This window comes from Myiozetetes cayanensis, unplaced genomic scaffold (genome assembly GCF_022539395.1).
Source record: "Myiozetetes cayanensis isolate MyiCay16 unplaced genomic scaffold, myiCay2020 scf28, whole genome shotgun sequence".
Taxonomy (NCBI): Eukaryota; Metazoa; Chordata; class Aves; order Passeriformes; family Tyrannidae; genus Myiozetetes; species Myiozetetes cayanensis.
In genome coordinates, this window is record NW_026087499.1 from 6,948,000 (window position 1) to 6,961,477 (window position 13,478).

A 13,478-nucleotide genomic window follows, 5' to 3' on the forward strand; every position below is an offset into this window, starting at 1 on the left:
ACCGGGACAGTGGACCATGGTGCTCCCTGTGCCATCCCCAGCCGGAGAGGAAGGAGCCCTCCCGTGTCAAGGGTGTTCCTGGGAGCCTTTGAAGGCCACTCCCACATCCTCCAGAGGGCCTGGACTTTGAGCAGATCCCTTTGATGTCCCCGTGTCCTCCACATACCTGAGGCCTGAAGTCACGAAGCTTCCGGCGCCTTCCGGTCCCGCTCTGCTCCCTAGGGATGGTCCTGCCCTTCCCAAGGACCTTGGCAGCTCCTCTGCCCTGCTTTAGGGATAAACAGTGTTAGCTCTGCAGTTTTCCAGGTGTTGTGCTGGAACACCAGGCCCCTGGAGATGCTCCCGGTGCTCCCGTTTGCAGGGAGCATCCGCAGGTATCCCAGGGGTGACCGGGGGTGACCCGGCTGTGCGGCTGGAAGAGGCTTTGAGAGGCCAACGCTTCTTTGACTTGTCAAATTCCGCCTTTTCCTGAGCTGCAGAACCGAAACTCGGCTCATTTACATCCGGACAATGGCCCCTAACAGGCAAAGCTTCCTGAAAAACCGGGGCTGGCCCTGCCCTGGGCTGTTTGCAGGGCTTGACTCACTTGGGAACCATCTCCCTGCTCAGCCAGGGTTGATGTGCAGGTCACAGCAGTGCCTTTCCTCAGTGCACCATCCCAAACCCTTCAGAGTGATGTGCCAAGGTTTCTCCATCCTGGAATTGCTCCAGCTGCCCCTTTTTGTTTCAAAATCACCCGTTTTAAACCCAGCTCCTTTGTGGCATCCCCGAGGGAATCACCTGGTAGAAACATTTTTGGCAGTTTCATTTGGGATGCCAAGCTTGGGAGAACAACTTCAGGCACTCCCAGGGAAATATTGGGGCTGGAAACCTGCTGGTGAGGGTGAATTGCACACACAGCAAGCCGGGAAAACTGGAATGTGGGAACAAAGAGTAACCACAGGTGACCCTCTCTGGCACTCTCATCCTCACAGAGACCTTGATACAGCTCTGGCCACACTCTCTATGTGACCCAGCATGTGAATGGTCTCCTGCACAGCTTTATTCCCATCTTTCCCTCATATCCATGTCCCTAAGAGCAGCAGAGTGCTCTGTCCCTCGGGAAAGGTTCAGGGACACGGTGGCCATCTGGCTGTGTCAGGCCAGGGGCTGCTTTTTGCCAGGCGCTTCCCACCCACCTCCTGGAACCCGTGGAATTCTTCTCTCATCTGTAACATCCCAAAATAGCTGCTCTGCTTTCTTTTAAAAATAGTCTGTTCTGTGTCATTACCTGCTAAAAATGTGCCCCCGAGTCCCGCGGGGACAGCGGAGGGGACAGAGGGTCTGTCGGCCTTTTCGGGACAGGGGACGGTGCCACCGTGGCCACGTGCCCTGGAGCTGCCCCATTCCTGCAGCTGGGCAGCCTGCCATGGATTTGGGATGATGTGTTCAGGAATGTTTGGAAAGAGTGACTGTGGAGGTGGAGGAATGTGCTGGTGACGGACGTGGGAAGGAGGATGCTCCGAGTCAGCCTGGGATGGACAGGCTTTGCCTTTTCCTGGGAAGCAATTCCTACACATCCAGGGAGGGACACAGCACCTCTGCTCCTGGGACAGACAAGAGATTGGATTTTTGCAGTGGATTGGGGCTGAGTTCCTGACTTAGAAGGGTCTGATCCTTGGCTGCCCTTGCCAAGGGGCTCTTGGCACTGGAGCTGCTCCTGCTCCAAGAGGTTGAGGATCATAAAGTCCCGGATGGTTTGGGTTGGGAGGACCTTAAAGCTCATCCAGTGCCACCCCCTGCCATGGGCAAGGACACCTTCCACCAGCCCAGGTTGCTCCAAGCCCCATCCAACCTGGCCTTGGACACTTCCAGGGATGGGGCAGCCACAACTTCTCTGGGCAACCTGTGCCAGGGCCTCTCCACCCTCCCAGCCAGGAATTCCTTCCCAATCTCTCATCTATCCCTGCCCTCTGGCAGTGGGAATCCATTCCCTTGTCCTGTCCCTCTGTCCCTTGTCCAAGGAGTGCCTCCATTGACACCCAGAGTTCCGGGATTAATCCTGCAGAAATGGGGTTCAGCGTGTGCTGCCCTTGTGAGCTCCCAGATATCTGCCACGGTGCCTTGGAATTGCTATTCCTTCCCCCTCCTTCCTTGGGGAGAGCAGTCAGTAGGTATTTGAGGTAATTATTGCTTTTATTCCCTGCTAAGGCAATAATTTGAAGGGATATGGTGGAAAACCAGCAATTTCCTGCCAGTGAGTGACAGATGTTTTGAGATGTGCTCTCAGTCTCCTACTAATTACACTGACACAAATTGGCAGGAGTTTTCTTCCCAGGCTCCCAGCTCTAATTTTGCCTCTTTTTTCCCCCCTTTATTTTCATTTTTTGGCGAGGTGGAGTCTCCGTGTTGCGACACTCGGGGAGGAGACGCTGCCGAGTCAGGTGGCTGCTGTTCACACACGGCTCTCCTAACCTTGCCCTTCTCCCTCCCTGCCAGGTTCCTACCCCTCCCCCAAGGCTGGGGCCACCCTGGTGGTCTACAAGGACCTGCTGGTGCTTTTTGGGGGGTGGACACGGCCCAGCCCTTACCCCCTGCACCAGCCCGAGAGGTTCTTCGATGAGATCCACACGTACTCACCCTCCAAAAACTGGTAAGGGCAGGCTTTGACCCCGGAACAATGTGCCTGGAGTGCAGCTGGGGGAGCCCCTGGGAAGCTGGGCCTGGATTCCCAGCACTGTCTCCAAAGCTCTGTCTGAAACAAAAGCGAAGCCACGACCCAACTGGAGCCAAGGATGTTACACTCTCAGGCACCTCCTGGCTGCTGGTTCTTCCAGGTGCCTCTTGATTTGTACCTAAAACATTCCAAGGCTCCCTGAGCATCCCCATCCAGGTTTCCCACCTGGGTGTTTCAATGTTTAGTCACATTGGCTCTGAGCAGGGAGGTGGCTCTGAGAAAAGGGAGAAAGCAGATTTCTCCATCATTTTATAAATCCCTGCCTCTACAGCTCCTGGATGGAGCCACAGTGCCCATGGAGCTGGCAGGAATTGTCCTCTTCCCTTTCAACACCATTCAGCTGATTTTAGCCCCAGCTTTCCCACTCACCCTGTGTGTGAGAAAGCAGCAGGGACTGTGTCAACGACATCATTCCTGCTCCTCTCCACCGAGCACTTTCCATCCTCCCAAGTATCAATTATCCAGGGCACTTTGGTCGTTACAGCTCTGTAATTAAACTCCCTGGAAAGAATTCGGGCAGACTTAATTGGAAGGGGGGATATTCCCACCTTGGCCACGGGACTGGCTCATGCCTTAAAAATGTTTGGCACGTTGGATTTCTAATTAGTTTCGTTATTATTCGGACACTGGGAGGTTTTCCCTGTGGTTTTCCTCTGTAACATCTTTATCCAGTGTTTTCCCCTCCCTCCCAATGGTGAACGTCTCCCTGCCTCTTTCCCAGGTGGAATTGCATCATGACCACCCACGGCCCCCCTCCCATGGCAGGACATTCCTCCTGCGTCATCGAAGACAAGATGATTGTGTTTGGGGGATCTCTTGGATCTCGGCAGATGTAAGTCGGGATGTGCTGGGATAGCTCCTGGTGTTTCAGAAGGAATTCTCTGGATTTCACTGCAGCCTCAGCACACCTGCTGTGGCCAGTGCCGAGGCTGCAGCCTGCCCAAACCCGCCATGTGCCCCGAGGCTGTGCCCCGAGCAGAGCCCCGAGGCCCTGGCAGTGCCCCAGCCCTGTTGTCTCGTCCCTGCAGGAGCAACGACGTCTGGGTGCTGGATCTGGAGCAGTGGGCCTGGTCCAAGCCCAACATCTCCGGGCCCAGCCCTCACCCGCGTGGGGGCCAATCTCAGGTGAGGGGAACCGGGCTCAGCTTCCCCTGCAGCTCCCAGGCAGCTCTGCAGGGCTCATTCCCAGGTTATCCGGGATCCCTTGCCCGCCGGGCCCTCTCTTTCCCTCGCCATCTGCTCCCGATCTCCCCGCGTGACTCACAGCTCTGGGGAACATTTGTAGGACACAAATTGCTGCTCTAACCCCGGGCTGGGCCCTGGGGCAGCTCAGATCAGGGCAGAGTTAGCACAGGCTGGTTTGGCTCGGGGCCCTTGTGGTTGCTGCGCTCTCCCAATCCCGGGATCGAGTGGCTCCGGATTGTTCCCGCTCCGAGCACGGGGCTGGCAGCGCCTGCTTTATTGCCTGCACGGGGCAGGGAGCTCATGGCTGTCACCTGGCTTGGTACAGGTGTCTCCATCCCTGCCTTCCCAGTGATTCCCAGCGTGGCTCATGCCACCAGGGCACCCAGCAGAGATGGGTTGTGCTCCAACGTGCCTCATCCACCGGGAAGAGGGCCCCAGGGAATATCTCGCCCACCACCAGCACTCCCAGACACTGCTGCCAGCACCTGCCTCCCAAACAATCCTCCCACCTTCCCACTCCTCTGCAGAGGGCTGTTGAGGCCCCCATGCCTTGGCTCAGCTTTGGGAAGGGAGATTTCTTTCCTGGGTGAGAGGAACTGGTTTGGGACAGGCCCGTGGGATGAACCCTCCATCCTGCCCTGCCCCAGGCCTGGCAGAACCGGCTCTCCATCCCAGCTCCAGAGCTCATCCCGGGGCAGGCAGGATCCAGCAGCGTCTGTGCAGCTGAGAACCTGCCTCTGTCTGCCCTGGGAGGCCTGGCCAGCAACCTGACACTCCTCTTTGCCCCTGCAGATCGTCATCGACAACGAAACCATCCTCATCCTGGGGGGCTGCGGTGGCCCCAACGCTGTGAGTACCCCGGGGGGCAGGGCCGAGGCACCGTGAGCCCTGGGGGCTGCATTTGGGAGGGGGGGGCACCCAGGTGGCATTTTATCCCTCAAATCTGGGTGCCCACACGGGAGATTTTCCAGAGAAGCTGTTTAGGTGTTGCTAGAGCTGCTTTAATTAAGGAAAAAAAACCCCAGGCACTCTCTGAGCACTCACTGAGCCTTGGAAGGATGAGCCCTGACTTTAGGCTGGGACAGGAGATGGAAATGAAGGGATTTATCCATGGCCATAGCGAGGTGTGGTCACTCCCAGGCACTCGGCTCCTGATTTGGGTCACAGGAACAAGGCACTGCTCCCACCACCATCCTGGTGGGACGATCTCCACAGCAAAGGGGGCTCCTCAATCCCAGCCTGGGCTCCTCAATCCCAGCCTGGGCTCCTGAATCTGAACTTGGGCTCCTGAATCTCGACCCAGGCTCCTCAGTGTCCTCCCTTCCTCCCTCCCAGCTCTTCAAGGACGCCTGGTTGCTGCACATGCAGGCCAACCCCTGGACGTGGCAGCCGCTCAAGGTGGAGAACGAGGACCACGGAGCGCCGGAGCTGTGGTGCCATCCTGCCTGCAGGGTACGGGCACAGCGGGGCCTGCCCCACATCCACCCCACCCACCCCTCATCCCACTGCCCTTGGGGAACATTCCCTGGCCACGGGAACAAAGCACTGCTCCCACCCACCCTCATCCTTGTGGGATGATCTCAGCAGCAAAGGGGGCTCCTAAATCCCAACCTGGGCTCCTAAATCTGAATCTGGGCTTCTAAATCTGAACCTGGGCTCCTGAATCCCAACCTGGACTCCTAAATGTCAATCTGAGCTCTGAAATCTTAGCCCAGGCTACTGAGTTTCAACCTGGGCTCCTAAATCTGAATCCAGGCTCCTGAATCTCAGCCCAGACTCCTAAATCTCAACCTGGGCTCCTAAATCCCAGCCTGGGCTCCTAAATCCTGACCCAAACTCCTAAATCTCACCTTGGGCTCTTGAATCCCAACCCAGGCTCCTGAATCCCAACCCAAGCTCCTGAATCTCAACCTGGGCTCCTGAATCCCCATCTGGGTTCCTGAATCCCAGCCCAGGCTCCTAAATCCCCACCCTGGTTCCTCAATCCCAACCCGGGCTCCTCAATCCCCGCGCGGGTTCCTGAATCCCGGCGCGGGCTCCCTGCCCCGAACGCTGCCCCCCGCGATGTGCGGTGTGGGTGACGCAGTGTCCTCTCTCCCGCAGGTGGGGCAGTGTGTGGTGGTGTTCAGCCAGGCCCCCAGCGGGCGGGCCCCGCTCAGCCCCAGCCTCAACTCGCGGCCGTCGCCCATCAGCGCCACGCCGCCCGCGCTGGTGCCGGAGCCGCGGGAGTACCGCTCGCAGTCCCCGGTGAGGAGCACGGACGAGGCTCCCTGCGTGAACGGCCGCTGGGGCACCCTGCGCCCGCGGGCGCAGCGGCACACGCCGGCGGGGTCGCGGGAGGGCAGCCTGTCCCCGGCCAGGGGGGACAGCTCCCCCGTGCTCAACGGGGACAGCGCGTCCCCCGGCGCCTCCCTGGACAGCCCGGTGCAGGCGCTGTCCCCCGGCACCCCCTCGGCCGCCGAGGGCCTCGAGCTGCGCGTGGGGCCGGGGCCGCGCCGGGGGTCGCTGCCGGAGCACAAGGAGCTGCGGCTGGGCGCGGAGCTGGGCTGGGAGCAGAGGCCCGCGGCGCTGCTGTGCCAGCTGGACGGCGCGGAGGGCAGGACGGCAGGGCACACGCAACCCCCCCGAGCACACCAACGGCCTGCACACCCCCCCGCACGTGCCCGGCTCCCTGCCCGTGTCCCCCGGCGCGCTGCGACGCAGCCTGGAGGCCGTCAAGGCCTTGGCCTCCAAAGCCGCCTCGGCCTCCTCGGCGCTGAGTCCCCCCCCGGCGTCGTCCCCTGGCTCCCCTGGCGCCGAGCCGGGCGCGGCCGCGCGGGCGGGCGCAGCCCAGGGCGACGGGCACTCCCTGCCGCCCATCGCCCGGCGCCTCGGCCACCACCCGCCCCAGTCCCTGAACGTGGGCAAGCCCCTGTACCAGAGCATGAACTGCAAGCCCATGCAGATGTACGTGCTGGACATTAAGGACACCAAGGAGCAGGGCAGGGTCAAGTGGAAAGTGTTCAACAGCAGCTCCGTGGTGGGACCCCCCGAGACCAGCTTACACACGGTGGTGCAGGGCAGGGGGGAGCTCATCATCTTCGGCGGCCTCATGGACAGGAAACAGAACGTCAAATACTACCCCAAAACAAATGCCTTGTACTTTGTGCGAGCGAAGAGATAATGCGGCCCCTGCCCGCCGCCATCCCCGTCCTGCCCCTTCCCGCGGCTCCTCCCGCTCCTTCCCGGCCCTCAGCCCGTCACACAGCGACCAAACTGTGAATTAGGGAGCAGGACACCAATAAAAGTGCAAGCAAAGCCTCCGGCGCTGCCCAGTCAGACCCCAGGGAAGCCAGTGGTGGAAGGACCCCGAGGATTCGGGGGGGGGTGATGGAATTCTGCCATCCAGGACCCCCACGAGGTTGATCTTCCCGGGGTTTGGGAGGCCTCGTCCTCCGGAACCCCTGCAGGGCTCCTCGGGAGCCTCGGGGGCTTTGAGGGAGCCTGGGTTTGTAGGAGCCACCCCAGGCCCGGCAGGCAGGAGGAGGGAGCCGGGTGAGCCCCCTGCCCGGCTCCAGCAGGAGAAGGGCAGCAATATCCCTCTGGGAATGCCGGGGGATCCTGCTCCACACTAACAAGATGCCTTTTTTTTTTTGCCTCACCTGCCGCTCTCGCCCCTGTCCTTGGGCAGGGCCAAAACAAGGAGGAAAGGACAGGAATTCGTGTCAGAATGCCAAAAATACTGATTGTTCCCATCCCTCCTTTCCCTGCCGTGCTGGATCGGGCTTCGGGATCAGCCCTGATCCCGTCTGATCCCCTAAAAACCCACTTATCTCCCCAAAACGGAGACGTTTGGCTGCCAATTCCCCTCTGGACTTCAAGGATTCATTTCACCCGACATCCCAAACCCGTTTCAGGCCAAACCAGCCCCTTGGAGCCTGGGAACAGGGTGGGTTTTCCAGGGAAAAGGATGGATATTGGTGAATTTGAGGACGTGAGCAGCTTCTGCAGCAACTTCACCTCATCTTTGCACGTGCCTCCTTCCACAAGGATTCCATTCAAATCCCAAGGGATTGAACCTGTGCGTCCCTCTGGGACAACCCCCCCTCCTTCCCTTTCCCCTCCGGGGGGTGGGAAAAACAGGTGGATTCTGCCAGGTTTTGGTCAACAACCTCCGGCACCCGGAAAACAGGGACCCCTCCCCGAGCCGGCAGCGCCATGACGTGGTCCCTCCCTCCCGGGATTTTCCTTTCCCTCCATTCCCACTGAGCTTTTTTGCCGGTCGGAGCCTTAAAATCCCATCCCAGCCGTGTGGGGATGGGGAGGGATTTGCTTCACCCTGTTGCCACCTCTGTAAATAAACCCCCGGTCCGACCCGACCTCTCCCGTCCATCCCAAAATGGTTTGTCCCAAGGGAAAAGCAAAAATTGTCCCCATCCCCCCCCAAAAAAAAAACAACAAACAAACCAGAAACCTCAGGAGCACCAAGGGTGAGCTGTGAAATATTTCCTCTGGGAAGGCGCTCGGGGCTTCGGCAGCGATTCCCATCCCCCCACCGCCTCCTTTGCATGTTTTTGGTCATCCATCCCAAAAAAAAAAAAAAAAAGGGATGGACGGAGCGTTGATTCCTTCCCGCGCGGAGCACCCCTGGAGGGGTGTTCTCCCGACAGTTTACATCCCGAAAATCCCGAAAAACCACCGAGCCGGGGGCCGTCCCCGCTCCACCCCCGCCGTGGAAACGCATGTTGTGTGCCCTAAACGAGGAATTCCATCCCGAACTTTGATCCCTGGATCCCCCCGGGAGCCGCTGGTGCTGTGAGCGAGGTGCCCCCCCCGCGACTCAGGTGTGTCCCCCCCTCCCCCGCCGTCATTCCCGAGCGCAGGAACGGGAAGCGATTCCGGCGATATTTAAAACCTTCTGTACATTTTGGGGAGGTTCGTGGGGGTCCCTTCCCCCCCCCCCAATCCCGAGGAATTTTTAGCGGTTTAACAAATAAAAAAAAGAAAAAAGGAAAAGAAGTGGATGGTCGGTGATTTCGGGAAGAGAATTCCCTGCTGCCATTCCTGAAAGTTTTCGGGGAAAAAGGGAGAATGTGTCATCTTTTGGGGTGAAAAGGGGAATATTTGTCCCAGGAGCAATGGGGGGGGGGAGGTGGGGAAGGAGGCAACAGGGTTGGGGGTTCAGGAAAAGGGGGGAGTGCTGGGAATTGGGGATCCCAAAGCTTGTCAGGGATGGAAATTGGGAATGAGGACCCCAAAGCCCCTCGGGGTTGGAAAGTGGGGACCCCAAAGCCTGTTGGAGCTGGGAACTGGGGACCCCAAGGCTTGTTGGGGATGGAAAGTGGGGACGGGAACCCCAAAGCCTGCCAGAGTTGGGAATTGGGGACCCCCTTGGCCCTGTTAGAGGAGGGAATTGGGGATGGGGACCCCAAATCCTGGGAGAACTGGGAACTGGGGGGCCCAAAGCCTGCCAGGGCTGGGAATTGGGAATGGGAACCCTAAAACCTGCTGGGGATGGAAACTGGGGACCCCAAACCCTGCCAGTGGGGGGCATTTGAGATCCCCCAGCATTCCAGGGTCAGCTGGGAGGAGGATTCCAAAGCCTGGGAGAACTGGGAATTGGAAAACTCAAAGCCTGTTGGGGCTGTGATTTGGGAATGGGATCCTAAAGCCTTCCAGTGCTTGGAACTAAACCATGCTGGGGCTAAATTTTGGGAATTGGGGATCCCAAAGCCTGCTGGGGATGGGATTTGGGGATGGGATCCCAAAGCCTGTCAGGGCTGGGATCTGGGGACCCCAAAGCCTGTTGGGATTGGAAACTGGGAATGGGGACCCCAAAGTCTGTTGGATCTGGGAACTGGGGACCCAAAAACCTATCGGGGCTGGGAACTGGGGATCCCAAAGCCTGTTGGGGCTGGAATGTGGGAATGGGGATCCCAAAACCTGCCAGTGTTGGGAACTGGGGACCCCAAAACCTGCCAGGGCTCGGAATTTGGGATCCCAAAGCCTGTGGGGTTTGAGATTTGGGGATCCCCAAGCCTGCTGGGGCCGGAATTTGGGAACGAGGAATCCCAGAGCAGGGTCGGGGTCGCTCCACGTGCCCCTCCAGGCCATCCCCAGCGCATGCGCCGTGACAGAGGGGCGTGGTCTCCATCCAGCCACGCCCATGTGCGTGACGTCACGCGGAAGCGGCGGTGAGCGGCGGGGCCGCGTCTTAAAGGGACCGCGCCGGGAAATTGGGGAGGGGGCGACACGAATTGGGGGGTGCTTGGGGGGCACAGACCCCTTTGGAATGTTGGGGAAGGGCACAGACCTCATTGGGGGGGCAGGGACCCCCTGGGAGGGTGGTGGGACCCCATAGAGGGCTTTGGAGGGGGCTTTAGTGACCCCACGGGCGGGTTTGGGGACCCCAAGGGATTTTTAGGGGCCTCGTGGGAGGATGCTGAGACCCCACGGGGGGTTTTGGGGACCCTACGAGTGGTTTTAGGGACCCCATGGGAGGGTGGTGGGAGCCCAGAGGGGAATTTAGGGACCCCCGGGGGGACGGTTTTAGAGACCCCAAGGGAATTTTAGGGGTCCCGTGGAGGGCTCAGGAACCCCACGGGGAGGGGATTTATGGACCCCATGGGGGGTTTTAGGGACCCCGAGGAAATGTTTAGGAACCCCATGAGGGGTTCAGGGACTCCATGGGGGGTTTCTGGGGACCCCGCTGGAATTTTTAGGGCCCCCCTGGGCTGACCCAGAGCCCCCTGGGGGGGGGGGTCAGAGGGGTGCAGTGAGCCCCGGGGGGTCCCCTCCGTGTCCCGCAGGCGCGGGGGGGTTCCCATGGCAGAGCGGGATTCCCAGGACCCCCAGGATTATTCCCAGGATTCCCAGCTGGAGCGGGGCTGGCTCCTGTCCCCCCCCGGCCGCCCCTACCTGGAGTCGCTCCTGCACAAGAACCGGCGCAGGGTGTTCGGTGAGACCCCCGCCCTGCCCCCAACCCCCCAAAAAAAAAACCCTGTGCCCCCCCAGGGCTGCTGGAGCGGCCGGCGCTGCCCCACCCCCAAAAAACCCCCCCGTGCCCCCCAGGACTGCTGGAGCGGCCAGTCCTGCCGCCCCCCCTGGCCGTGCCCACCCTGCCCTACAAACTCTTCCTGGTGGGAAGGAGCGGAGTCGGGAAAACCGCCCTGGTGGCAGCGCTGGCCGGGACCCCCCGCACCCCACAGACCCCCGCGCACCACGAGACCCTCGGTACGGCCCGGGCTGGGACCCCACGGGGGGGTGGGACCCCACGGGGGGGTTTGGGATCCCACAGGGGCAAACTGGGACCCTGTAGGGGCCTTCAGGGACCCCTAATGGTGGGACCCCACAAGGAGGGTTTCGGGATCCCAGAGGGGTGTCAGGGACCATGTGGGGGTGGTTCATGGCCCCCCCCCCATGGTGGGATCTCATTGAGGGTTCAGGGACCCCATGGGGGGGTTGGGATGCTATGGGGTTGTCAGGGACCCTCTGAAGGGGTTCAGGGACCCCTGATAGTGAGACCCCAAAAGGGGTTCTGGGACCCTACAGGGATATCAGGGACCCTTTGGAGGATTTAGGGACTCTCTGGGGATGTTCAGGGACCCCTGTGTGTGAGACCCCTAAAGGGGTTCAGGAAGCCCACAGAGGGGTCAGGGCAACGCTTCATTACACTGATGGATTGGCAGCTCCCACCGATTTTTAGGGGATTTGGGGGGATATTTTTTGGGGATGTTGGTGTCACCCTTGGCCCCGTGGCCCCGTTTGCACCCCCAGATTTCACCCCACTCCATCCCTGGGCAGGCTGAGAACGGGCAACACTTCATTGCACCGATGGGCTGGCAACTGCCACTGAGTTTGGGGGTTTGGGGGCGATTTTTAGGGGATTTGGAGCGATTTTTTCGGAGGTTTGGGGCGATTTTTTCGGAGGTTTGGGGCAATTTTTTCGGGGGTTTGGGGGCGATTTTTTAGGGGGTTTTGGGGGTGATTTTTTAGGGGATTTGGGGTGATTTTTTAGGCGGTTCTGGGGGGGGTTTGGGGGGTGCCGCAGCTCGTGTGTGCCCCCCCGCGCCCCCCAGCCCCGCGCGTGTCCGCAGGGATCGAGGCCACCACGGTGTTCTGGCCGGCCAAGCCCCGGGGCAGCGCCCGCCCCGTCCTCTTCCAGCTGCACTTCTGGGACTGCGGGGACGGAGCCCTGAGGAGATTCGAGCACCTGCTGCCCGTGAGTGCCTTTTGGGGCGGGGGGGACGCCCTCGGGACCCCTGACGGTGTTTCCCCCCTCCCCAGGCCTGCCAGGAGGCGCTGGACGCCGTCCTGGTGCTGTTCTCCTTCACCGACCGCGCATCCTTCGAGGAGCTGCCGGCGCAGCTGAGCCGCCTGACGGGCCCCGGCGGGACCGGCCTCGTCAGGGTGGTCGTGGGCACCAAGTATCCTTTTGGGGGGGTTGGTTTGCACCCCCAGAGTGCCCCCGGGTGGGATCTCGTGGAGCCGAGAAGGGGCAGCGCCTCCTTACACCGACAGGGTCACGAATCCCACGGGTTTTTAGGGGGGATCTTGGGGGTGTTGGGGTGTCCCCTGACTGTGTCATCCCCTCCCACAGGCACCCCCAGATCTCTCACCCCTGGGCATCTCAGCAGGCTGAGAACGTGCAACACTTCTTGACACTGCTGGGTGGGGTGGGCTCACAGTTCCCACGGAGTTGACGGGATTTGGAGGGATTTTTTTGGGGTGTTGGTGTCTCCCCTGTCTGTGTGTGTGTGAGATTTGCCCCCCAGATCTCTCACCACTCCATCCCTGGGCAGACTGAGAATGGTCAACACTTTGTGACACTGATGGATTGGCAACTCTCACTGATTTCCAGGGGATTTGGGGGAGACATTTTGGGGTGTCGCTGTCACCTGTGATCCCGTGGCCCCGTTTGCACCCCCAGATTTCAGCCCACTCCATCCCTGGGCTGGCTGAGATCGGGCAACACTTCGTTACACGGATGGACTCGTTGGGTTCACGGCATCCCCTGATTTTTAGGGAGTTTTGAGAGGATTTTTGGGGTGACCCCGGCAGGTTTGGCTGCCCCATCTCCCCCCCAGCCCCTCCTGACGTTCCCAGTTCGTCACCCCGAGGGATCCGCAGCTCCCGCCGGCCCCGGGGGGATTTTGGGGTTGTCGCCGTTTCCCTTGACCCTTCGCGTCCCCGCAGATCGGACCTGACCCCGCACGCGGCCGTGACCGAAGGGGACGTGCGGGCCTTCGAGGGCTCGTGGGGGCTGCAGGTGCTGCGGGCGGGGGCGGCGCCGGGGGCGGGCGGGGGCGGGCGGGGCTGGCCCGGGCGGCCCCGATCCTCGATTCCCTGGTGGAGCAGCTCTGGAAAAGGGACCAGATCGCCGCCGGCATCGCCCGGGGCAAAGAGGGGACCCCCCCCAGCTGAACCCCCTGCCGGGGGGCGGCTCTGGGGGGAGGCGGGAGCGGAGAAGGTGCTTTTTGACTAAAATCTACCGTTTTCTATGAAAAAGATCCCAGGGTGCCTAAATTTCCTAAAATTTACAAAAATTCAGGGTATTTGGGGTGCTGGGATGGGGGTGCGGGGGATTTGGGATGCTGGC

At 60.7% G+C, this 13,478-nt stretch overlaps 2 protein-coding genes across 2 annotated transcripts in view; both read left to right on the forward strand.

Annotated features, from left to right (window-relative positions):
* Positions 1-8,440, forward strand: part of FBXO42 (F-box protein 42) — a 34,367-nt gene extending 25,927 nt beyond the window's left edge. The window contains 7 exon segments of the mRNA XM_050322421.1: positions 2,479-2,632; positions 3,438-3,548; positions 3,745-3,841; positions 4,694-4,750; positions 5,237-5,353; positions 6,005-6,510; positions 6,512-8,440. Coding sequence (XP_050178378.1) covers positions 2,479-2,632; positions 3,438-3,548; positions 3,745-3,841; positions 4,694-4,750; positions 5,237-5,353; positions 6,005-6,510; positions 6,512-7,064 — 1,595 coding nt within the window. The 3' untranslated portion in view covers positions 7,065-8,440.
* A 2,051-nt stretch (positions 8,441-10,491) lies between these two features.
* CPLANE2 (ciliogenesis and planar polarity effector complex subunit 2) lies at positions 10,492-13,344 on the forward strand. Its single transcript, XM_050322408.1, is given in 6 exon segments — positions 10,492-10,838; positions 10,952-11,113; positions 11,977-12,101; positions 12,167-12,306; positions 13,076-13,163; positions 13,166-13,344. Coding segments are annotated over 6 exon segments (786 nt in total). The 5' UTR covers positions 10,492-10,705; the 3' UTR covers positions 13,304-13,344.
* The last annotated feature ends 134 nt before the right edge of the window (positions 13,345-13,478 follow it).